General features: G+C 39.7%; 1 protein-coding gene across 4 annotated transcripts in view; it reads left to right on the forward strand.

Annotated features, from left to right (window-relative positions):
* Positions 1-23,874, forward strand: part of RBMS1 (RNA binding motif single stranded interacting protein 1) — an 89,700-nt gene extending 65,826 nt beyond the window's left edge. Inside the window, exons 6-14 of one of the 4 annotated variants that reach the window (XM_077761005.1) lie at positions 10,954-11,069; positions 11,917-11,966; positions 12,093-12,186; positions 14,643-14,690; positions 15,567-15,617; positions 18,954-19,064; positions 20,181-20,261; positions 22,231-22,315; positions 23,072-23,874. In XM_077761005.1, the coding sequence (XP_077617131.1) occupies positions 10,954-11,069; positions 11,917-11,966; positions 12,093-12,186; positions 14,643-14,690; positions 15,567-15,617; positions 18,954-19,064; positions 20,181-20,261; positions 22,231-22,308 (629 nt within the window). In that variant the 3' untranslated portion in view covers positions 22,309-22,315; positions 23,072-23,874. The remainder of the gene's footprint in view (positions 1-10,953; positions 11,070-11,916; positions 11,967-12,092; positions 12,187-14,642; positions 14,691-15,566; positions 15,618-18,953; positions 19,065-20,180; positions 20,262-22,230; positions 22,316-23,071) is intronic. The other 3 variants (XM_077761006.1, XM_077761007.1, XM_077761008.1) reach the window with 3 other exon arrangements.
* The last annotated feature ends 2,457 nt before the right edge of the window (positions 23,875-26,331 follow it).

Here is a 26,331-nt window from a genome sequence, read left to right on the forward strand (position 1 = left end):
CCTCCCCAGCCTGACTTCTTCCTTCTCGCATGGTAAATGGTCCATATTAGTCTGCTGGGCTGCTGTGACAAAGTACCCCAAGTTGGGTGGCTTAGACAATAAAAATGTGTTATCTCAGTTCTGGATGCTGGAAGTCCAAGGTCAAGGTGTTGGCAGGGAGGTAGGGCTTCCCTCTGTGCATGTCTGTCTCCGTGTCCAAATTTCCCCTTTTTCACAAGGATACCAGTCATTCGATCAGGGCCCACTCTTTTTAACTGTAAAGACCCTATTTGTAAATAAGGTCCTATTCTATCGTTATGAGTTACCGTGGGTTAGGACTTCAGCCTCTTTTGGGGGCAGGAGCAGTGAAAACACAATTCAGCCTTTAGCACTTAGCTCTTGACTAACCAATTTGGAGGCTTCTCTATTCTTGTGATGCTGTCTTGTCTCCTATACTTGATAGTCCCTTACTCATCCTTGAAACATGTCCTCCTTTGATGTCTCTTTCACCTGTCTCTGCTTTCTTCCCATCTGTGTTAGCTAATTCCTTCTGTTTTGTGGGCTTGTTTCTTCTATCTAATCCTCAATTGTTGCTATTTCCCTGAATTCCACTTCTGACTCACAGTTCTAACAGACGTCATGCATTCTCAAGGTTTCAACTGGTATGTACAGTCAGACAACTTGGAAGCACTCATCCCCCACCCTGGCTTTTCCCCTGAGCTTCAAGCTGCCTGGTCCTACTCACCACACATTCATTGTCTCCAAAGCAGAACTAGCTCCCTTTCCCATCTAATCCTGCTCCTCTTCCAGTTATCCATTTCTCAGTGAGTGGAACTGGTACCCAGCCAGGCATTCAAGCCATAAACTCAGGGTTGAATCACCTTGGGCTCTGCCTTCCCCACCGTCCATCGTCTCTCATGTACAAAACCATTGAAGACCTTACGTTTTTTTCTCCTGATAACTTCTAGAGCCTACCCTCTGCCCTCCATCCCTCCTACCACAGCCTAGTTTAACCTTTCTCACCAACCCCATTACAGCAGGCTTCTAATTGCCTGCCTGATAGCCTTTCCTCTCCCAGATATCCTCCCTGCCTGCAGCCAGAGAGTTTGATAAAATATAGGCCTTTGTGTCACTTTACTGCTAAAAGCCCCCTTCCTCCCTTCTAGGCTCTAGAATGTCATTGAAGGCCAGAGGTGATAGGGCTCTTGCCTACTTCTTGAGTCCTCTCTCTGTTCTCTGCCTTACCACGTACCCTCCTCCGGGACCGAACTATGAATATATTCCAAACACACCATGCTGCCCTGTTCCTCTCTACTTTCTCTCATGTGGTGTCCAATTTAGTTCCCTCCAGGTCCCTGTAACCTGGCTCTCCAACCCTCACCCTTTAAGATTGTGTTCAAATCTTGCCTCCCCCACGAGAGCCTCCTCTGTTGAGTTGCACTCTGTGCGCCCTTAATATGTTTACATGTGTCAGTTTACTAAACTGGAAGCTCCTTGAAGGCAGAAACTGTTTTCTCATCCTGGCGTTCTCCTCACTTCCCCATGTCGTCTGTGTCAGGACCCCACGCTGTAAGTCCCTTTGAAGGGCTGCACATCCACCCACCAGTGACCGTCGCTTTACTTTCTCCGCTCATTTTTATGTACAACAAAGAAAGTTCGAGAAGGAAAAATACCCCTGCACACAATTGTTTTGATACTGTGTGAGTCTGAGATGAGATAAGATCTACCAGTTTCCTGAATGAAGTAGATCTCGGGGTGTCACAGATCGAGATTGGACCTCATGGTTGTATGATTTAAACTGTTTTCTTTGAAGTGGGTTTGAAGACTATTGGTCATACCTATTCAAGGAAAAAAAGACCTGAATTTCCAAACCACATGTAAATGATTGTAGGAGTCTCTGCACCTTTGCAACTAGTAGAGAAAAGTTTCTTCTAAGTTGTGCCAGGTGCCGCCTGGAGGGTAAGAAACAGATTCCTTCTGCCTCAAGAGAATCATGGCTTGGGGGGGATGTGCAGTCAAGTCATTCTCTTTGTTCTGAATCAGAACTTGGTTTGATGCCATTTTCTAATGTTTCCTGATTTTTTTTCTATCTATCTATCTATCTATTAGTTCCCAGCTAGACTGCATGTTCTTTGGCAGCAGAGGCTATGTTTTATTTTTAATTTTGTGCTAGGCACAGAAAGTCTGTGCATCACCCTATAACAGCAGAGGTTATCAAGTGGTTCCCAGGAGCATTTTTTCATGTAGGGCTTGCTCATCACAATAACCATGGCTATTTTGAGAATTTCTCTGAATACTTCTTTGCATATAAGCGAGTTTGAACTGCCTTTAAGCAGGAGTTTGAAATGTATAATACAGGCCTTGGAAGCACAGTCCCAGTCAACTCAACTTTTCCCCAAAATCAGTCCCAAGTGGATTTGAGAGCCACAACAGAATTTGAAGCAGTTTTGAACGTCTCTGGATTTTCCCCGTTTCTGTACACATAATACAAGAATTTTGACTACCAGTCTGTTTATTAAATGCTACTCTCTCAAATTACCTAAATGGCTACTCCATACCATGGGTTTCTCCAAGGAATGTATATATTATTTTCAGTAGAACCAGATGAAAAACAAAAATATTGTCAGGCAAGGGTAAATTGAATGAGCCTGCACTTTAATGTCTAAGTAATGCAGGCTCACTGCAAGGCAGGCATAACGTCTCATAAATACAGTCAGAGGATGGTTTAATCAGTGATGCAAGTTGTTGAGCCGGCATAAGCAGAATTATCCAGGATGGTTTCCATCAGCGTACTGATTCTTGAACGACTGGCAATTTGCCTGTGACACTGGAGCCAAGTACAGAAAAGAAACGCACGTTAGATACACTCCCCAAAAGACACTGAAAATTAACAAGCTGAACAGTGAACTCATCTTAATTGTAATGGTCTTAACAAAGTCTCTAAGTGGCTAAGCTGGAGGTCGGGCACGCACATAAATTGTCCCTTCTCACGTTCCACCCACCCTCCTGCTAGCTCTTTTTCTACCAGAGGTGGGTGGCTGGGATCCCCCATGCCAGACATACTCCGCCCTGTACTGGGGCTGTGGTACATCATGTGTACATGTTTATAGCTCTGTGAAAATCCACATCAAGATTTTCAATGCAATCTGTTTTCTGAAACGGTTTCTTAAAAATCTTCTGCTTTGGCGTCTGATGTTGCCATGTATTTTTTTTAAGTTTGTTTATTTTGAGACAGACAGGGAGAGAGAGAATCTCAAGCAGGCTCCACACTGTCAATGCAGAGCCTGATGTGGGGCTTGCACAGAACCATGAGATGGTGGCCTGACCGAAAACCAAAAGTTAGTCACTTACCTGACTGAGCCACCCAGGCAGCCCTGATGCTACCATATTTCCAAAGAGGCTTTATCTTCTAGCAAAATCTTACTTAAATATACGTAATAGTTTGTGTTGGAAAAAAATTACTCATAAGGCCATTGCTTCTATCCTTCCCCATCCAGTCTCTCATTTTCCCTGAAAATGTTGAAGCATTATCTTTTATTTGGATTTATCTCGATTTTTATCTTGGCTTTGAGTGCTAGCTGGTTTACAGTACATCAGATTTGCTTGGAAGGTTCCCCAATCAGGGTAAAAGAGCCAGTGACTACTTTGTCAGACAATCTAGGTAGATTCCACAGAGGTTTGAAATAACTTAATATTTGCTTGATAAAAATTCTGTTATGGAGAAATAATATGGTGGTGGTTTCCCACACAGTAAATGTTAGAAATAAGGGATGGGAAGTTTTTGTTAGTTAGAACAGATGTCCAAATTAGGAGACAGGCCCAAGGCAGTAACACTGTCACTCATGGTCATGATTCAGAGTTTTGTCTAAAAAAAAAAAAAAAAAATGCTCTTCCTGTACCTGCCTGGAAGAGAGTACAGTCTGTGAGAAGACTAATGCACGTTGGCATGGTAGCTGGAAGTGTCCTAGAGGGCTTGCCCTGTGCCTTCTGTTTTTGCCTATGCGTTCTCTCTCTCTCTCTCCCTCTCTCTCACACATACACACACACACACACACACACACACGACAGAATCCACATGTATGGTCGGTGCTATAAGAGGCGTTATGATCACCCATCTTTCTTTCGGGACCTCTCCATGATGTTAACGGGGTCTGAATACATTCCTGTGTGCTAAGGGCAAAGAATTTTAAAAAGAAAAATGTGTCTAGCCCTGGGTATGTGAGTCGTTATCTTCTCAGTATTGTGCTGGCATCATTCTGCCACAGCCCAGGGCTTTGTCATGGAAGAGCTCCAATAAAGTACGTAACTGCCAGCCAACTCTGTCCAAAGACCTCAGCTTGTTTTACATCTGTTTTCTGTGTTACTCTGACTTTCCAGACTGGGTATATGCCCAGCAGGTCTTGAAAACTGCTGTTACTCACATTTCATAAGTCTCTGTCTGTAGGTGATATTATTTGGGATTGTCCTATGCCAGCAGGCAGAAAGGTAATGTTTAGAGGAAAAATTACGACTAACAAAAAAGCTAGAAATCTTTCAAGGGTTTTTTTTGCCTACTTTGTTCCTTGAATGTTTGTCTTAAGCTATCTGTTACTCTGTAAAAACAAAATTTTGACAGCTCTGGACAAAAGAAACACTTGAAGACATGTGTGATGCTTCTGGTACCTTTAGGACAGTGTGATCACACGTCTGGGATGGTGCTGTGTTCCCGTCTCCCTTACCCAGTGTGTACATAGAGCAGGGTCTAAACATGTGTATTGTCAAGGTGGCCGCTCCAAGGGCTGTGCTCTTTCTTAGGAACAATCACTGCCTCAAAACTGCTAGAATACTCCTGGGTGGCCAGTGGGGAAAAGGCTGTCTTATAGATCCAAAACTCAAACTCATTCTCTACTGTGGAGCGGAAGTCTAAGTTTTAAAAAGTAACAAGGGATCTGAACTAGAATGTGCCACTGTTTCAGCCTAAGATGCTTGGTGTGCCGTGCCAGGCTGGTGATGGGACTTCATCGATCGTACCCAGCCTACAGCAGATTCCTCAGATCAGTTTTCTACCTTTTCGCTATCAGGTTCTGCCAGGGAGGAACAATAAATAGCAGAGTAAAATTTCATTAAAGCATAAGGACCTTGGGTGGGAGATGTGTTACTGTGAAACAGTTTTCTGAAAGGCATTTGCCGGTAACTCTATCCTTAACTACAACTTGAACATTTCTTCATTGTATGTGAAGCCAGAGCAGCAACCCCTAGCCAGCTTGTTAAAATCTCACAAAAAATCAAATTCCACAGAAAAGAGGCCAGTCTCTAAAAATGTTTCTACCATTAATAAAACCAGAAGTTCCTCTTCTGAGAATTTGTTTTAATAATTCAAAGGCAAGAGGAAGAGTCATAACTCTAAAATTTGACTTCCTCTTGTCATCATATGATAACAATAGCTAATGTGCATTGAGCTGTTCTAAGCATTTTATATGTTAATTGTAACAATCCTCTGAATAAGTACAATCGCTATCCCCATTATGAAACCTCAGACATTGAATAACATGCCTGGAGTCACTAAGTAACAAATGGCAATGCCAAATTTCAAACCAGGGAGACCAGTCTAGAGCCAGTGTTCTAATCACCACACAGCCTGACCACCAGTTTAGCAGTCGGCACTGGGGTTAAAGAGATAAATAAGATATACACACAGATGTTCATATAGTGTTAGTTACAACAACAGAGAAACTGTATATAACCCCAGTTCAAATAGAACCTTAAATGTAGCCACTTTTAAAAAAAATGATTCTATAACAAGGGGGGGGGAGGTCCACAATGCAAATGGTAGGAGAAAAACTTATTGTTGCAAATATGAAGAACTGAGACGGAGAAAAGCAGTGAATATAGAATAGTAAAATATGTAACTTAGAGTGATATGGAAGGATTACATTTTTATTTTTTATTTAACCTGACTTTAATGTTACGTTACATCATTATTCTACTGATGGGTAAAGCTTAGTGGGAGATGAAACCACTCTACAAGGGTCAGGAAAGTGGGAGAGAACCTAACAAAACAGGCGTGGGAGGACGTGCATCCACACAGAGAGCTGTGGCCCTGTGTGGTGCTTGGACAGGACAGCAGAGTTTGGTTAGAAACAAAGAGGAAGCTAGGCAGGAAGTGATGTCGTGCACACAAAAAAATGGATAAGATGTATTGGATTCCTACATCGAAATTTTTAAAGGAAGAGCCCCAGATAGTTCCTTGCCTGTTGCTAGTTGAGGAATTTTGAAAGTAGGCAACGTTATCAGAAAGAAAGCTAATTACAGTTGCTGAGTGGGCTGGTTTTCCACAACTGATGGAAAAGCTCCTATCGAGGGCAGTTCACATTATACAGAATGTTGATTAGGATAAATACTGCTTAACTAGAAAAATGGGAGTTTGGAAGTAGCAATTTCTCCAGCTGTTAGAACACAGTGAGGAAAAGGTCCACTCTGTTACAAACGACAGACAACTCTAATCCTCTGAACCACTTGGATATAGGTGAGGAAGACTTCTGGGAGGTCAAATTATAAGCCACAGTGGTTAGTCAAAGCAGGCATTTCAGAAGTGATTTTTAGCATGGATGTCAAGGAAAGACATTGAGCCTAAATAATTACAGAGTTTGACCTTCAGAAGATAGATAAGCAAGCTGTTTTGCATGGCCATCACCCAGAGAGCTCATTGTCCCTTATGATGGGACGGGATTGTTAGTGCCACAAAAATCAAGCATTTGTTAAAGTTCCTCCCAACTCACAAAGCCCTGTGGAGGGCGCAGTGGAGAATCACTTTAGATTGCAAAGAGGTGCCCAAAAAAGCAGATCAGTGCTTGCATTTGTAGCATCATCTGTCAAAGGTTATATATACTACACTGGTCAAGCTTTTGGAATTACATGTTCCTGTTGGTTCTGATAAATAAGAAAGTAACTTTTCTGTCTTGGATAATAAGAGAATTTAACCCGAGAGATCTCACAGACATTTGAGGCACACCCTTTACAAACCCAAAAGATGGTGATTAATTAAGGGGAAATTCAGCAGAGAATTCTCTGCATATTTGGCAAAATCAATTGATTATGGGTAATGTGATAGAATTTTTATATCACATTAATACAGGACTATATCCTAGGTCACAAATCATTCGTTAGGACTCTTAGCAATTATTGTTTTGCATAATAAGGTAAAATACTGCTAATCTAGAAAATTGACCATGTAAAAGATATGGGGTGACATATCTGTTACATATTAATATTTTTGAGTTAATATACCCAAATCTATGGTCATATAAATGACCACAGTCATATTGCCAGTATTCACGACACTTCCTTTTCTGCATGTCAGTCCTCCTCAGTATCTCCCTCTAAAAAGAACAGCCAAGCAGGCCACCGGAAGGATCTGATGTGTAGAATAGTCTAACATCACATGGCATCTCCCCATCTTCAACCTGGAACCTGTGTATTAGGCTTCAAAACACAAACACTAGAGACTTCGGTTCTAGCTTGAAATGAGACACAGGATATGCTAATCAAATAAGGATCTCTCATTTTGCAATAGTCTCCCACACACTTAAAAACAAGTGAGCCATGACACTGAAATCATCTAACCTTTGTTCAGCTTAATGCTAATATAAATATCTTAAAGAAATCTTCACATAGTTGCTTTCCTGGAGCATATGGTACAATTCATGTAATAAGATTTTAAGAATGTAGAGGGATAACCTGCTTCTCATAATGTCATCCAGGTACATGAAGCATCCACTGTAAAAGAAATAACAGCCATTTCAGTATCAGAAGGATCTCGCTTCTGGGTGGCATTTTTATTAAAAAAACAGACCTCTCTCAAAACAATGCTCTGTCCCATAAATGGCTAAATCGGTTTTCATAAGATTCTGTGCACTCTCATTGCCATTAGATTGCCAAAGCTCTGTGAGATAAGACCCTATTTTATCCACAATTGTATTCCTCATTCTTAACACTATACCTTGCACATAGTAGGCACTTAGTACTAAGTTTCAATTGCTAAATAGACCAAAGAGAATTTTTAACAGAGGAAAGAAGCTATTAGCATTTTATTTTGCCTCACGTGCAATCCTGGGACACTCCCATTTCCCTAAAACAGGGAGCCAACAACTATGTAAAAAAAAAAAAATCTGTCATTTTTGCTGGTTATAATTCTTTAAAATAAAAAAAACTTGTTTTTCTAGGAGATGGGATCCTTGCCAGTGTCAAACTGTTTTAACTACTTATTTTTGCATTTAGAGGGAGAAAAATATCAATTGTTGTTGAAAGATTCAGCTATATCCTATTGTTTCATTTTGAATGATAAATTTGCAAACCTATCATTGCTCGCCTGATGTTTACCTCATCATTAGATGTTTTTCGCAGGCTTTATTGTTGCATGAGATTGCTTTTTGGACAGGGCATAGTCTAAAAGAATGAAAACATATTGGCAGCATCTTATGACAGATAGGGATGCTTGGCCTTTGAGCAAATGTAGAGCTTTGGTGTTCCCAGGGATAGCTGCCTCAATACTTTTGTTCACACCTGCCTACTTAGGCAGCCTGGAGTGAATTTCTAGAATGTGTCCAACTTGTTTGTCTTCTCTGGAAGAAATGATGCTCATGAAGGAAAATGGCCCATTTGCTTTACTCAATGTGCGAAGTTAAACTCCTCTGGAAAACTGTTAAATTTCTTTCTAGGAGCCAGTCTTTATAATTCCTCTAGATAAAAGTGTCTCCTCTAAGTGATGTCCCACAGAGTGCTGGCACTGCAGAGTTTTATTCTCTTTTGCCCTACGAGATTGTGGGGAGTAAAGTTCTAAAATATCATTGGAGAAAACCTTTGATGCCAGAAGGACTTTTAGATCTGTGAAGAATGAGATCGTGCTTCTCTCTGAGTTCTCTGTCCTTAAACTTCAAGGTGAGACACCCCCAGGCATGGCAGAAGGAAAATCCTAACTTTCAGGAAGGTTTGCCCTTCTCTCTTCCTTCTGCTTGAAAGCTGTGTTCTCCTGGCCCTCATTTCCACCTGTTGCCAAATGGCCTGGTTATAGAATTAAAAACATCATCACCTATTAGAAAGCCTTCTTGCTCCTGTGTATCCATTTACTTTACCTCCTGAGATTGTTGGTGGAGACAGAAATTTCCAATAGTCAGTACTTTTTTTTTTGATAGAGTAATTCATCTGCAGTCTAGAATTTGGCCCCAGTCTGTCTTCCTTCACACCCATTTGCCTTAAATGGAAGTTCCCTGTTCAGGAAGGCCTGAAGGCTGGGGGTGGAGTCAGAAGGTAAACAGAGGTGGGGCCAGGGCTCCCTGGTATTCTCCCCACACACTTCACAGTGTTGTTCTCAACTTCTGGTTCCTCTAGTACAGCTGCCTTTCAGAAGTGAGCTCACATTCCAGCCTGTCCTTCTGGACTGGTTCACACCAGGGAGAGAAGGAAGGCGTGACACATGACAGCCTAGATCGCTGGCTGAGAAGGAATTACAGTTGGGTTTTTTGTTGCGTTTTGTTTTTTTGGCAGAGAAGTGTTGAGAGGCACTATTGCTTCCACCCTGTCATTAGTGGGTGGGTAATAGTGATATAAAATAAGAGATGAATTAGGATAATAAGAGGCAAAGGAGAAAGGAGTAAATTTTCCATAAGTAATATTTTTCTCTTGCTGGTTATTTAACTTTGAAACAGAACTTGAAAGTAGTAATCAGAGTTCTGCAGTAGACAAAGGACAGAATGTGAGAACCAGACAGGAAAGTATGATTGCCTTTATTACATTAACTAGAAACATATCGAAATATGCACAACTTTCAGGAATATACTGCTATTTTCATTATGGAAAAGCAAAAAAAATGAAAAGTCATGGGTAGACTGCTATGCTGTCACCTCCCCCCATCGTTTTTTCTTTTTAGCTAATGAATACTTATCTCTGTATGATAGTTCCTGAATCTTTTGCTTTTCTATGTTCATTTCTTGAGTTGATCTTTGGACCATTCTATGATGTGGATATACAGTAAAGCAACCCCAAGAGAGATGGTTAAAGGCACACAAAAAAGCTTTAAATCGCGTGGGCAGGTGTTTTTGCCTTTCTTACAATAGCGATCTTCAAGGCTGTACTCCACAAATAAACAAACGAGACCTGTTTGTATTCATTCATTGATTCAACCAAGGTGCCATGTGCGCCTGCAAAATGCCAGGTACTTGGGCACTGGGTACAGTGGGGATACAGTGTTGAAGAAACAAGTGTCCCCACTCCCCACAAGGCTTACATTCCAGAGGGGGAAACAGACACCAAACAAATCACCACACTTCCAAGTTGTTATAAATGCTAGGTATAAAAATAAAAATAATTTTTTTTAAACATTTATAGTATGAGCAGTATAAAGGGGAACTTGTTTTCTCCTGGGAAAGTGAAGGCCTCTCTAAAGAATGAATGATGGGATGCTAAGGAAGCATTTTTAAGTTGGGGGCAGGGGGAGGGTGATACAATGTTATTTACATTTGGAGATTCATCAGCAGAATTGAAAACAAGTGGGTCTGCACATAAAGAGAGATAAAAGTGAATCAAGAATCCTTTGTTTCCTCAGAATAAATGTGTTCATCACACTGTGGTGGTAGTTTGAAAATAATAACTAATGTATTTTCTGTACTGTCTTTTTCATCAGTAGATAATCATATAAGGGTCTGAGTAGATTGGGAGCGCCTGGGTGGCTCAGTCGGTTAAGCCATCTGACTTTGACTCAGGTCATGATCTCACCATTTCTGGGTTTGAGCCCCACATTGGGCTCTGTGCTGACAGTTCAGAGCCTGGAGCCTGCTTCAGATTCTGTGTCTCCTTCTCTCTCTGCCCCTCCTCTGCTCACACTCTGTCTCTTTCTCTTTCTGTCTCAAAAATAAACATTCAAAAAAAATTTAAAGAATTGAATTACATTTTGTCATATGCACACATATAATTTTATGTTTTTTGTCCCCATTCATTCAGCTCCTACAGAACCTTTATTGTGTAAGTTTGCGGATGGAGGACAGAAGAAGAGGCAGAACCCAAACAAATACATCCCTAATGGAAGACCATGGCATAGAGAAGGAGAGGTGAGACTTGTAAGTCCCTTCTTGAGACTTCAGTGTGGGTGTGTAATCACGAGAGCCTACTTGCATAGCGACACATGAGGCATCTTGACTTGGATGCCACAGTCTGAAATAGGTGCCAGGATTCAGGCTTTATAATGCAGTGATGTCCCATTAAAACAGTTCTCAGTGGATATGGTGCTAAGAGAGTGATGACTCTCCTGATGGACAGATAGATGGTGGGTACAGTTAATGCTTCCCAGTTAGCTGCATATCAAGTAAAGAGCACTTTAAATTGCTAGAAGAAATAGAACTGTTTTGTATTTTTTTAACATCATGGTCTCTTTGAGGTGTACATTTATAATTACTCAGAAATTATCCTAAGTAACATTATTAAAACAGTATATTTGTTGTTGAGTTTTTTGGCTAATTCTTTTGAGTAATGTTCTTTAAAAAAAAAAAAGACAATTTCTTAGTAAAAATACTGGACGTCCATTTCTCCATATCTGTTTGCAGTGAATTTTTTTTCTTAACATCCTGGTTCAAGAATGCCTAAGGAAGTGCCATCCAGTAGAAATGTTTAGAGTCTTCACTGTCTAGTGATAATCACGAGCCACATGCGGCTATTTGAGCACCTGAGATACAGCCAGTGTGTTGGACAGACTCGCTGTTTCAGTAACTGCGTGCAACTATTAACTACCAAACGGGACCGTGCAGATGTAGAGCTCACATTGAGTTGATGTTTGCCTAAAGGAAACTCCCATTTCTATCAAAAGCTAGTGAACTCTCTCTATTCTATGTTGCCATGACTCTTAAGAAATGGAATTTGTAAACTGTGCCCTTGCGGTGAGTGACTGTTTTTTTTTTTTCTTTCCCATAGGCTGGAATGACACTTACTTATGACCCAACCACAGCTGCTATACAGAACGGGTATGTCATTAAGATAAATGCATAATGGCTTGAGGGAAAATGTGAAGGTGGAAAATATCAGACATTTGTTCCGAGAATTATTCTTTATAAAGGATGACTTAATGAAGGCTTTTGTGTTTGTTCTAGATTTTATCCTTCACCATACAGTATTGCTACAAACCGAATGATCACTCAAACTTCTCTTACACCCTATATTGCATCTCCTGTATCTGCCTACCAGGTTTGTACCTTTAGGATTCATCAACAGTATGACAACTTGCCGGCCTTGAATCACTGCTGCGTTTTTATGTGTCTTAAAATTTTGAACATTTATAATGAAATTTAATTCAGACGTTATGCAGCTTGGATGCCCAATTTAGAATAAGCTGCTTTCATTTGGCAGAGCGATTTGCTTTTATGTATGAGAATATAAAACAAGGGAAAACGGTTATCAGTTGTCCTTGAAATCATAGCACTTTAGAATTGGGATGAACCCAGATACTTCTTCCACAGCGGGCTCTGCTGTTGGACACCACGTGTCCCAGAAGTTTAAACTTAAAAAGAATTGACTTTAGGTAAAATACAGAATAGGTGTGCACCATTGCCTTTGTTTATTCCTCAGCAGGAACTCAGAAAAGAGCAAGTGAACATGCTGATAAATAAAGATGTGTCTCCATCAGGTAACACTAAATGAGCAATGCAATGAGATTTGAAGGGGGAAAAAAAAAAACCTGTTTAAATAGGCTACTTTGAGGAGGCTTTACAAAGTCCCAACTTAGAACTGAGATCTCCTTAAGTACCTTGTTCTGTGATTTGGTTTAATTGCAGGGTTAGCTCCTATTCGCCATGAACCCTGTGGTGTTCAAGTGTGTACACTTCTCCTCCTGTAGCAGAATACCTCTAACGGTTACTGCCTCAGTCCAGACAGATACATGACAACAGTAAAATACAGACACGTGGGGATATAGTTTTCTCTTTTGTTGACTATTGAGATCCTGTGTGGCTAAACTTTTGTGTATTCTTGTTTGTTTTTTTTTAAACAATTGAATTAGATGTTGTAGCCCTGATTTCTGGGGTTAGGGAACTACAATATCTAATAATTGTTATTTTACTTCCATAAGCCTCAGTTTCCTCATCTTTAAAATGGGGATAATAATAGTTTCTTTCTTTTAGGCTTGGTATAAGAACTAACTGATGTAAAGAGCTCAGCACAGTAGCTGGTATATCATGAGCGGTCACTAAATGTTACCTATGATTATCATCATCGTCGTTAATATATATGCAGGATTAGCCGGCCGAGGAGAGTACATTCATTATACTTTTTAAAATAATGGATTGGTCAACATAAGCAATATCCTTAAGGTGGTTCTGTCTGAAAACATAAAAGTAGCTTCTAACAATAAAGAGAAGTGGTTAAGTGCACTGAAACTGAAGTTTTAAAGGAGAATTCATAGCTTCCCTCAGCTTTTAGGTCTTTATCTGCCTTTTCCTGAGTTGTCGCTCATTTTTTCTTTTATCTGTCTAGGTTTTTAATGTTACTTGGGCTGGTGCTTCAATCTGCTGGGCATGGTATTTGCTGAATTCATGCCTCTTTCATTTTTTGGGGACTTAAAATTTCTCTATTTTCCCTGACTCTAGAAGCCTCAGTGAGATCTGCTCTAGTACATTTTCCCTCATTAACCATTCCCTAATGAAAGGTAGTTTTTTAAAATATCTGAACTTGGAAACCTCTGCCATTTATGTAGATCATTCAAACTAGGGACAAGTAAGCTTATTCTCGGGCAAATGACTATACATATTGATTTGAATTGTGCTGCTAGAACCATTGCAGCTATTAGTGCATGTCCCTATCACCTCCTTTTCCCTCTTTACTGTAAGACAGTGAGCATTACAGCCACAGAATTGTTTCATAGAATAAAAAAAAAAAAAAAATTAGACCAGATTTGATAGACCTGACTGTGAAAACAGCATTTCATTTCAAAGGCCTTATTTCTTCTGGGCATTCTGTGTTTCCCTAAGATAAATGTGGAATTTCATTCCATTTACCAGACACTTAGTGTTATAACCTGTAAGACTGAGGTCCTAAACCCCATAAATTCAGGGACACAGTGGGGTCAGCAGATGAGCTTCAAGTAGTCTGATTCCCTTAAATTATTTGCAAAATGTTGCTTGTTTGTATGCAGTTAGTTGGGGGCAAGGGGACAGAGTTCTATTTCTTTCATCAGGTTTTCAAAGGGATCCGTGACTCAAAGGAGGGGAGAACCAATGGTCAAGAATTCAAAGAACATAGATTATTATTCCCATTTTATAGTTAGGGAAAATTGAGGAATAGAAATTGACAGCCGCTCATTTGCTGCTTCAGAAAGAAAATTGGATTAGATGTTACAGCTCCCTAACCCCATGATGCTATAAACTATTAGATTATTAGGACCACTGAAAGCATACAAAAAATGAGAGCATCTTGCCCAAACTGGGGGCTACAGGGAGCTGCTCTCCTCCCCACGATTTATTCAGTGACAGCCTCGCACTCGTGTTGGAGTGGGCCTTTCTCCATTACATCACCATATGCTTACACAATTGGATTTGAGAAATTGGCATCTGCAGGAAACCACCAGTAGTACCCCAGTGGGGAAAGGCTGCAGTCCAGATAAATGAAATGTTAACAAGGCAGAAGCACTTAACTTTGGTCTGCCTTAGGTGGCAAAGGAAACCAGAGAAAACAAGTATCGGGGCTCTGCTATCAAGGTAAATCACAATACATTCTTCCCCCCATGACTTTTCCCCATATCCTCTCTATAGAACCTCTGAAGTTAACAATAGGGGATAAGATACAGGAGGGGTTTGTTGCTAAGAATTAGAGACTGAAACTTTTTAACAATTGTGTAGCTTCAGGAATGCTCTGGGCATCAAGAAATGGACTGATATTTTTTTTCCCTGGAGTGGCAGACTGCACAGGCTTTCTTTCCTGCCATGGAGCCTGACTCTCATGTCTTATTCTTCAACCCAGAGGGTCTACTGTGCAAGTGCCCTTTTGACTGTACATGTCAAGATCTAGTTACTGGAGTTTAATTTCATAAATCTGATTTTCAGATTTTTACTTTCCACACTAACTAGAAACTGTTGACCACCAGACAAGATTTCTGAAACCTAATGTCCTGGTATCAAAGAGGGATTAAATTTCACTATTCTTTTTAAATAAGCACATACTTTAAGGATTAGTTTGTAATAAGATGTGCTGGAATTAATTCTCATTCATCTGTTTTCCTAAAGCGCCTAGGTCTTAACACTTTAATGATTTGAGTTTACTTGTTTATTTCCTTGCTTAGACAATAAATTGCTTAAGGGTGGGGCCCATATCTTCTTTGCCTTTTTCTCTTTGATGCCTGGTACTCAGTTAATATTTCTTGAATGGGCAAGTCGAACTTGGTTTTAAATAATCATTTCATCCTATTCAGAGTGACCAGTTTGCCAGGAACTCTAACTGCCTTAATCTTTTTAATCATTGATAGTATTGCTTCCTTATTTTCCTCCTGTAGATTTTAACATGATTAAAAGATCTCTAGAGAAGTGATAGCATTCCAATGGAAATCATTGTTTCTTTCAAAATCCTCCCTTTTCCAGGTGCAAAGTCCTTCTTGGATGCAACCTCAACCATATATCCTACAGCACCCCGTAAGTTTTTCGACTTCGTGGCCTTGTGATTTGCAACATTTAGAAACCCATTCTCTTTGTTAAAACCTTTTGCCAAAGATGTATGGGATTTGAAATGTTAACCATGGACTGTGAGAATATACAAGTTCATTATAAAACGTCCACTCGCCCTTGTCTTAAAACAAATTGGTAGTTGACATTAAATTTGCAATGGTAAGAACTTAAAATGTATATTTGTTTTTGTTTTTTTCTTAAATAATTTGTCAACTTGGTTTCCATATAACACCCAGTGCTCATCCCAACAAGTGCTCTCCTCCATGCCCATCACTCCCCTTCCCCTCTCCCCCACCCCCAAAAGCCCTCAGTTTGTTCTCAGTATTCAAGAGTCTCTCATGGTTTCCGTCCCTCCCCGCCCCCCAACTATTTTTCCCCTTTTCCTCCCCTATGGTCCTCTGTTATGTTCCTCCTAATCCACCTATATGTGCAAACACATGGTATCTGTCCTTCACTGCCTGACTTCTATCGCTCAAAATGTATCATATTTGAAGCAGGGTACCATTTCTTTCTTCATACCCATTCTGTAGAGGACTCAGTTGAACTTTTAAATTTTAAAGTTTTAAAATTGCTGTTTTTAACAGTAGTTGGGATGAAACAGCTCACTTTTTTTTTAATTGCATTCTGTTCAATGAAGGTATAAAGTGTTACAAATTAAGCTAGAGATTTTTATCATTGTTACTTTAGCCTCTGTGGAAATTATAAACACTAAAACAGTAACGCTTTCTTTGGTAAATGTGAGGTCTTTAGTAGCATGAGGATTTGTTATACTTAATGTACATATTACATTTTTTAATTGAGTTATACTAAATGTATATATGTTTTTCAAACATACATAAAATCCAGTTTGTTGCATTAAAACATGCATTTTTAAAGGTTGATAAATAGGGGTACCTGGGTAGCTCAGTGGGTTAATGTCTGACTATTGATTTTACTTCAGGTCATGATCTCACACTTTGTGAGATTGAGCCCCACATTGGGCTCTGCAGTGACAGATGTTTCATGGCGTCTGCTTGGGATTCTCTCTCTCTCTCTCTCTCTCTCTGTTCCTCCCTCCCCCAAAGTAAATAAACATTTTTTTAAAAATAAATAAAAGGCAAAAAATGAAAGTGGAGAACAGAATCACCAAAAAACACAGTGACCTATATGCTTGTCACGAGAAGGCCACAAATCTGGCCCTCTGCTTTTAGTCACTAAGGCAAAAATGGGATTTCTAATAAGCAGAACAATTCATGATACTTATAATAACAGATCAGTTGTTTAGGAAAAGCAAACCATTGTTGGCTGTAAGATGAGGTATGAGATAGGAATTTCTCTCAGGACAGCTCCTGAAGAGGATACCATGCACTATAACACCATGTGTATGAAACAAAAATCCAAGGACATGTTCTAAATAGGAAGTGGCTGAGATGACTGTGAAGACATAGATAAAACGTTTCATTGATAACAGGAGACAAGCTCTCAGATGACACGTGTGTGTCTGTATAAAAATGCACACATATTTGTCTCTGTATGCACAGTCCTGGACAGTAGCTCCTTACAGATGAATGAGAAAAAGGGGCAGGAAATATCTTCAGCATATTCTGGGCTTCTGAATCATTTCCATGTTCCCACATACTTTTTGATGATGCACACTAAAAATTTTAAAAGAAATTTTCTATGCCATGCATCAACAACAGTTTCTGACACATGTCTTATATCTTTTTTAGGCAACTTTTAGAGACAAAGCCTACACACATCTCAGTTTAACATCTTTGAGGAGACAGTGGTAGTGTGTGCAGAAAGTTCCTATCTGCCTTTCCCCACCTTGTTTAGACTGCAACCAGAATTCAAGTGCCTGCACACCAGTCTATGCCCTTATTTGTGCTCTAATTGTCAGTAAACAACAGCATATTGAAGATCAGTTGTAATAATACCAAAACCGTAACATTAATATTGGTAAATGTGTCCGAAATAACTGCATTCTCAGGTAATTGGGTGATTGCACAAGTGAGAGGAATGATATAATTCATAGAATATTACATAGGATAAATTAGAGAAAATTCAGAAATGGAATTAATTATATTTTGGTTTTGACAATCAATGTATCATTATGCGATCTTTAAAAATGATAATGATGGCCGTGCACTAAATTAGGTAAATATTTATAATAGTATGTTAAGTTCAAAGCAAAAACCCAGGATATGAAATTGTTTATGTAGCCTTATTGCAACAGTACCAGCGTGAAGGCTAGACCCTGGGCGATGGTACCCTGACAGTGCTAACAGCCATAACAGCCATGCATTAGGGAGAGGCTGGGCTATGGGTGAGATTTCTTTTTTGTCCCCCAACCCCTGCCCCATTTTAATCATATTTAATTTTATTCTTAATGCCCAGAATATTTTTTCAAATGAAAGCAAAGAATCTGAAATTGGAGTATTAATCATATCTGGATCTGCTGCTCTCCCTTGGCACCAAATTGTAGTTGAAAGTTCTGAGAAACAGAGTGAATGAAGAATGTGACCTTGATCCTAACAGCCTGATGTTGAATCAAATGACTATCTGTACAGAACACTTGCACACAAGACACTGTATTTATAAATACTCAGTATGTCTATTGTTTTGTGGCTGCATAAAACACCAACGGTCATTTATTTATTTTTTTAATTAAGGAAAGATTTTTGTAGCCTTAGCTAACCAAAAATAATTTGCATTTCCTACCACAGCTCCTCCTGCTGGACTGGCTTGCTTGACACTTGCGCGAAAGGAAAGGGGAAGCTGTTCAATGCAGTGATTTCAGTGAAATGAATGCTCTTAAGAAAGTTTTAGGAAGCATTAGCTAGAAGATTTTCAGGAAATTGTTTATGAAACCATTGGCAAGTTTGAGAGGAGGTTATTTTTGCTTCACATGTCAACAAACTAAGGCATTTCGTTTGCTAAAGGAATGACAGAATCTTAGGCAGAGAAGGACAAATATCATATGTTTGCACGTGTAGGAGGATTAGGAGGAACTTAACTGAGGACCATGGGGGAGAAGAAGGGGGGGAAATGGTGGGGGAAAGGGAGAGAAGCAAACCATGAGAGACTCTTGAATGCTGAGAAACAAACTGAGGACTGATGGATGTGGGGGGGAGGGGGGAGATGGGCATGGAGGAGGCCACTTGTGGGGATGAGCACTGGGTGTTATATGGAAACCAACTTGACAATAAACTATTAGTAAGAAAAAAAAAGATTAATAATAACCAAAAAACAAAAAAGGAATGACAGAATCTTAACTCCCTCCTTGAGTTTATCTGACACTGTTCTTGTCTCCCGATTCCCCAGGGGGCCGTGCTAACTCCCTCCATGGAGCACACCATGTCACTACAGCCTGCATCCATGATCAGCCCTCTGGCCCAGCAGATGAGTCATCTGTCACTAGGCAGCACCGGAACAGTAGGTGGCAAATTAATATCATGTGTCTCAGCAAATGGAGGAGGGTAAATTAATGCAGCCTGTGTCTTCTCCATCAATTATAGGCTCTGTGACATCAAAGGTTATGTCCAAGCCCCTCTCACCACTCCCCAACATTGCCTTCCACATGATTAATTGATGAACTGAACGTCTGTCCTTTAGGTGTCTCTCCTTTACCAGAATCTGGCAACCGCACGTGACCACATACAGCCCTAATAACTAGTGTCATTCATTCATACTGTAGACCTGGTCTCATGAAGCAAAAGATGGAAGTGATACTTGGTGAGAAAGGCGGGGAATTTTTCCTCGCTTCTTCCTTTATGGAGTTCGGAGGCACTGTATTACAGTCGTAGTAGTGACTGACTTCTCCAAAGTCCAGGAGACTTAGTTGGGTACTAAGGTTGAGCTGGTACCAGATGAACTTTCAGGGTTGATATATATCAACACAGCATTTAGATAGTAAGATGGCCAAAAGCTTTTAATTCAGACCATATGGATGGTGGCAGAAAAGAACAAAGGGAGGTATATTTTTTTCCGCTTACATTCAAAACCAGCAGCAGCTTCTTGTGAAGGCTCAGCCAGGTTCACACACATCCAGTGACATCAGCAAGAGAGCTTTGCTGCCTCTGGAAAAGGATGACTGTCAGCATCAGGAAGGCAAGGGTCCCTTTCCTATTCTGCAGTGACCTGATACAAATCCAACAGACCACTTATTCCTTAGGTCTCCACCTATGGAAATAATTATAGATACTAGTTCAGGGGGCTGCTGGAAAATAACGAGGTCCTTTGAGATGACATCTTCTAAAACAGCATATTAGTGATATTGAATTATTGAGAATAAGAAGCCTTAGTGATCTTCACGCATCTATTTCTTTGTTACAAAATCCAAAGAAAGGTGGGAATTTTAGTTTGACAAATTCAAAAAGTAGAAAACATTCCCTTTGCCTTCCATACAACATACTTACTAATTAAACTGAGTGGCTTATTTAAATTTCTTTGAGATTTTCAACTACTTGACATCCCATCTCAAAATTTCCCAAGCACTCATAATTTTGCATGGCTTATCATTTCCCATCCTGACCATATTCTTCTTTTCAGTACATGCCTGCGACATCAGCTATGCAAGGAGCTTATTTGCCACAGTACACACATGTGCAGACAACGGCGGTTCCTGTTGAGGTTGGTACAGACCATCTGGTGGCCATTCTGGCAATGAGTAGCTTTAGAAATGGGTAAATCAGGGGCGCCTGGATGGCTCAGTCAGCTAAGTGTCCGACTTCAGCTCAGGTCATGATCTCACGGTTTGTGGGTTCGAGCCCCGCATCGGGTTCTGTGCTGGCAGCTCAAAGCCTGGAAGCCTGTTTCAGATTCTGTGTCTCCCTCTCTCTCTGTCCCTACCCCGCTCATGCTTTGTCTCTCTGTCTCAAAAATACATAAAAAGTATTTTAAAAAATTAAAAATAAAAAGAAATGGGTAAATTAGGTTCTGTCGGTTAAGCGTCTGACTTCAGCTTGGGTCATGATCTCACCATTTGTGGGTTTGTGCCCTGCATTGGGCTCTGTGCTGACAGCTCAGACCGTGGAGCCTGCTTCAGATTCTGTGTCTCCATCCCTCCTTGCCCATCCCCAATTCACACTCTATCTCCCTCCCTCTCTCTCAAAAATAAACATTAAATTTTTTAAAAAGATAAATGGGTAAATTAGATAGGACTCAAAGAAAAATCCATCAGAAGTTAAATATTTCCGTAAAGAATTGAGTTCAGAGGGCATGTATAGCTAGAATTATTTTCAACTGTGAAATATAATTCTTTGCATGCAGATTAATGTAGCAACATCCAGGCCACACCTCCCAAAACTCCCAGAAATATTTTCCCAAGCCTGTAGCACATTTCCTGCCCTTCAGGAATCTATCTTGTGTCCTATAAAATGATACTTACAGGCAAATTAAGATAAAACTGAAGGGGTGCCTGGGTGGCTCAGTCGGTTAAGCATCCTACTTTGGCTCAGGTCATGATCTCATGGTTCGTGAGTTTGAACCCCATGTTGAGCTCTGTGCTGACAGTTCAGAGTCTGGGGCCTGCTTCAGATTCTGTGTCTCCTCTCTCTGCCCCTTCCCTGCTTATGCTCTGCCTCTCTCTGACTCAAAAATAAATTAAAGCGTTAAAAAAAGATAAAGCTCAAGTTTGCAACCCTAGTACCAAAGATTATGCCAATAATAATAACTACAAGAAGAAATCAATTGTAAGTAAGATATTTCAGATGTTTTAGAATAATAGGGATAGGAACAAACCATACAGTGCTAGTATAGCTAAAGAGCTCTTAGTTCTTGTTTATAGAAGATACTGATATAATGATCATGGAAGAAGACTGACACTTGAATTACTATTGGACAAAACATAGTATTTTTCTGCAAAGTGCCCTTAAAATTCCAAGGAAATTCATTAACCCAATCCATCCTACCCACTAGGCAGATCCCATACTTTCCAGTTGCAGAAACACCCTGAGGGTCTGTGTTTGGATCATTTGGGGCAATCTTGCTTTGGTCGGTCTTCCTCTGATTAATTTAAATTTATGTACCTATTGACGGCCACAGTTACCAGAACCCACAGCTCTTATCTGCAATTCTGAAACACACAACAAAATCTTAAAGTAAAAATTCTCTTGGTAACGACTTAAGCAAAAACCTGACCTGTGGCAAAACCGAACCCAAATTTATGCAAGACAAGAATCTTAGCCTCCTTACTGGGCATATTGATGATATCCTTCAGTGTAGACCTGTTCATGTGTTTGGTTATGAGGTGTAGCCCTAGACCCCACTGGGTATATTCTGGGATACTCACTACAGCTGCCAGTTTTCAGATTCTAAAATCTGAAAATACTGAATCCCAAGTCCCATCTGGTCCCAAGGATATTTGTTTGACAGGTTGTAGCTTGATATGAAAAGACAACTCATAAACGTTGGGGTGGGAGGTTCTCTGGCTCTGTCAGACATGTGAACTCCTTAGAGAAATAATTAACCTTGAAAACCCTACATAATAGGAAGAAAATCACTTGTAATGAGTGCTTGCTTTTTAAGATGTGGAGCTCAGACATGAGTAGCAGAGCTTGGATGCCATTGCTCATGTGTCACCTGTTCTGTTTTCTTGTAGGAAGCAACTGGTCAGCAGCAGGTGGCTGTCGAGACGTCTAATGACCATTCACCATATACCTTTCAACCTAATAAGTAACTGTGAGGTATGAAGGCAACGTCTTTGTAACTGGAGGGCTCACATCAAGGAAAGTCTAGGATTCTTTTATCATAGTGATCCTTAGAATAGCTCAGATTTGGTCACACTGCCTTAATCACGGCCAAGGAATCCAGTGTTATTGAAGTCTTCAATCAGTGATTTTTGTGGAATTTCCAGATTCTATCCCAAAAAAAATAGTGCCTTATATTGAAGTCAAATGTATAGTTACTCTCTCACCCTCTTTACCCCTCCCCACTCTGAAAATCTGTAACCTGTCAGAACACCAGGTATCAAATTCATCCTATAGTACATGTATCCAAATTTTTATTGCTTTACTGCTTACAAACTGAAGGAAATATAAGATCTTGCCTTATCTAGCATCATAAGATTAGCAATATCATGACTATGAATTTAATGTCAGTATCTTTAGATTGGGGGATTGCATGCCCAGCTCTCACCTGGACCACAAATCTGAAAACTTTTTACTTCATCACGCAGATTGCAGTAAAACAGCTGTGTGGGGCTTAAGACACTTGGATCTTAACTGTTTGTTCTGGTGAAAGTATGGTGCAGGTCCCAGGTTTGAAAGGTGAAGGCAAGGCATAGAAACTACCCTCAGTTCCAGTACTTACTGGTCTACTGCCACTGACACACACCACTTGCCTTTCTCAAATACCTGTACCTGTATCTTTAAAACAAGAAGGAGGTTACAGAATTCTGTGGTGTATTATACAAAAGCATTTATCTTTTTTTTCTCTTCCAGATGTACAGAAGGGCGTTCTTACATGAAGAAGGGTGTGAAGGCTGAACAATCATGGATTTTTCTGATCAATTGTGCTTTAGGAAATTATTGACAGTTTTGCACAGGTTCTTGAAAACGTTATTTATAATGAAATCAACTAAAACTATTTTTGCTATAAGTTCTATAAGGTGCATAAAACCCTTAAATTCATCTAGTAGCTGTTCCCCCGAACAGGTTTATTTTAGTAAAAAAAAACAAAAAAAAAAAACAAAAAAAAAACAAAAAAGAAAAACAAAATGAAAGATTTTTATCAAATGTTATGATGCAAAAAAAGAAAAAAAAAAGGAAAAAAAAAGTAAGAAAAAAGAAAAAGAAAACTTCAATTTTCTGGGTATGCACAAAGACCATGAAGACTTATCCAAGTGCATGACCGGATTTTTGTGGTTTTGTCCATTTTGTGTTGAATTTGCGTTTCCTTCAGCTGTATGAAATGGGCTCTGAAGTTTAAGTAGTCCGACCTCCCCCATGGCGTTCTGTGCTTGCCGTGTGAGTGTCGCTGTATTCAGTGTTGCCCTCCGCGTCTCTCTTCTTAGCTTTTCCGTTTTTTTTTTTTTCAACGTAGTGTGAAGTGTCTTCTCCTTTTCTATGAATTCCAATTTGCCTTAACTCCTTTGATGCTGTAGCTGTTTCAGTAAAAGTTAGTTCAAACTAATGATGTAGAACGCTTTGACCAAATGAGCTGGTCTATTATGCCTTGTAAAACAGCAGCATAGGGCTTTTAAAAGGTAGTCAATAAAAGTTGCTGAAATTTTGGCTTTTTTAAATATGTAGTAGGTGTTTTTAATGATTTTTCACATAATGTGTAAGGTAGTGAAATGCAAGAAGGGAAAAATGTTTTGTGTGAAACACATTTTCTGACTGGGGAACTTTTAATAGGGTAAATTGTTTGTAAGGCTGTACGCCAACAGTTTCCTCTGATAGTTTGACTGATTTAGGATATCTGCTGTATGATGCAATGTAAAGTCTTTTTTGCCTTTTTTCAGGAAAAAAAAAACTAACTCGATGTTCTAGATTTAGTGTAGGTAGNAGAATGAGAATTATGCCTGAGATCTGGCAAACGGAAAAACGTTGCTATTGCAACTAAATGGCAAAAGCTAAAAGTAAGGATTTTATCTTCAAACCTAAGCTGAGATATGAATAGAAGCAAAACGATTGGCTACTAGCTCTCTCTATTACATAAATTTGAGAAATAAAAATTACTTGGCACTTTTAAAGGTAACTTCACCAAAGACCGAAGAGCCAGTAACCAGTAGCTCCACCTTGTCTCAGCGTCATATCTTCTGTGCTCTTTATTTTTGCCGGACCAGTTTGCGGTTAGGAGAATGTGCCTTTTTTGTACCTTTGCATTTAGGTTTTATAATTTTAACTGATGTATGGACACACCCAAACAAAAAAGCATGAAGGAAGATTTGGATCCAAGCAGTGCCACACTTTACATCATCACTACAAGTGTTAAGTGTAAAGAGAAACCAATTTTGAAACTATGAAATTCCTGATTCATAAATACAGTTATTTCTACTTTAGTACATATAAGGTAATTCACTGTTCTTAATGCTCTTTTAGTAAGATGATTGCATACGTTTGAAACGCAACGGTAAATTAAGTTGTCTTCCAAAACTGTGTACTTGTCTGGTCAACGGTGTGTGATCAGTTATCTACCTCAGAGTCTATTTTCTTTTGTGCTGGGACAGGTTGCTGGCCCTCCCTGTTTCCACAGACCAAATCCTCCTAGCTCAGGAGCTAGGGCTGAGCAGTTATTTCTTTCGAGTATTTTTTAGTTCTTAAATTTTATGCTTGTATTTGATTATAGATGTCAGTGACATTTCATAGTTTCAAAAGTCCTTGCTGCTCTGAGAAGTGTAGATTCTAGTGAAAATTACATAGTCCTAAGAGAACTGTGTTTTGTTTTTGTTTTTGTTTCCTTTTTTTAAAGTTGTGGTATTATTGGTTCTATGCTCCCTGGAATATTACTGCTTTGTGAAAGTCCAGACTGAACGCAGCGCCCTCCTTGTACCTGATACATTTATAAACCTGGGTCTCTCACTACTTGATATTTTTGCATTAGTTAAGACAGAAATTTGATAGCTCGGTTAGAGGGGAGGGGAAATCTGCTGCTAGATATGTCTGAACTAAGTGCCATACTCGTCTGGGTAAGATTTGGGAAACATAACCTCTGTACATAAAAAAATAAAAATAAAAAAAAAATCAGTTAAACATCACATAGTAGACAGCCATTAAATTATAAAAAAAAATTAATTTATGAAGAAAGACCTTTTGTACAGATTGAAAAAAAAAGATTTTCATAGAGATATCTATATGATCAAGAGAGTTAATTTTTTATTTTTGTTTTACTAGTGCCACAAACTTGCCAGTGGTAACTTATTTGTCCGGTTCAAGATAACTCTGTAGTTTTCTTTCCTAGGACTTGTTGTTAAACGCCAAAAGACATTTTTGAACTGTACATTTGATCAGATTGTTAGCTTTTTCTGTTTTATTTCTTTTGAAAACCTTTGAATAAAAAACATCTGAAATTTTATTTTTCCTGTCAATTTTTTTTAAGTGGGTTCAATGTAGATTAGGATTTCATGCATTTCACTTCTGATCTTTCTTCAGCTCAGTAGATTGGTCTGAAAGTGAGTTGAAACTTACTTCAGATTCACTGTGTACCCAAAATACATGTCCTTGAAAAGAAGTGGGAAAACCTTGCCACCTCCTTCTTTTTGGTTATTTAAATCCATGTTTGGGAACCAGAGACATGAGCCATCAGCTGACCACATTCTTCTCAGCCAAAGTCCACCTTTGGTCTGTTCTAAAAGGCCAGGGAACCAGACCCATCTCCCTCTTTCCTACCGCTACCCCTTGACTATGGCGCTATTTGTCATTACCCAGAACAGAATTTAAAACTGTCCTGTTACGTTAAGCAAGCAAGCAGGTAAGCACTTCAGGGTGATTTTATCAGTGCCTTGATGACTATGGGCCTCCTTCAGTGATCTCATTTGGCTTAGGAAGGTCTGGTTCAGCATTCACGGGGCAGAGAACTCTTCTGCCACACTCAGGTGCTTTATGGGAGACACTCCGTGTGGGAAATCCTTTGCCCAAGGCGGGTTAAAGGTCCTCCTGTAATCCTACAGTATTCTTTTTCTGCTACCTAACGGCTCTGTCATGGTGGTGAGAGAAGTAGGCAATAAGAGCCCACACCCCCCATTTCTGTACACCTCCCT

The sequence above is a fragment of the Crocuta crocuta genome, unplaced genomic scaffold (genome assembly GCF_008692635.1).
Source record: "Crocuta crocuta isolate KB4526 unplaced genomic scaffold, BGI_CrCroc_1.0 scaffold153, whole genome shotgun sequence".
Lineage (NCBI taxonomy): Eukaryota > Metazoa > Chordata > Mammalia > Carnivora > Hyaenidae > Crocuta > Crocuta crocuta.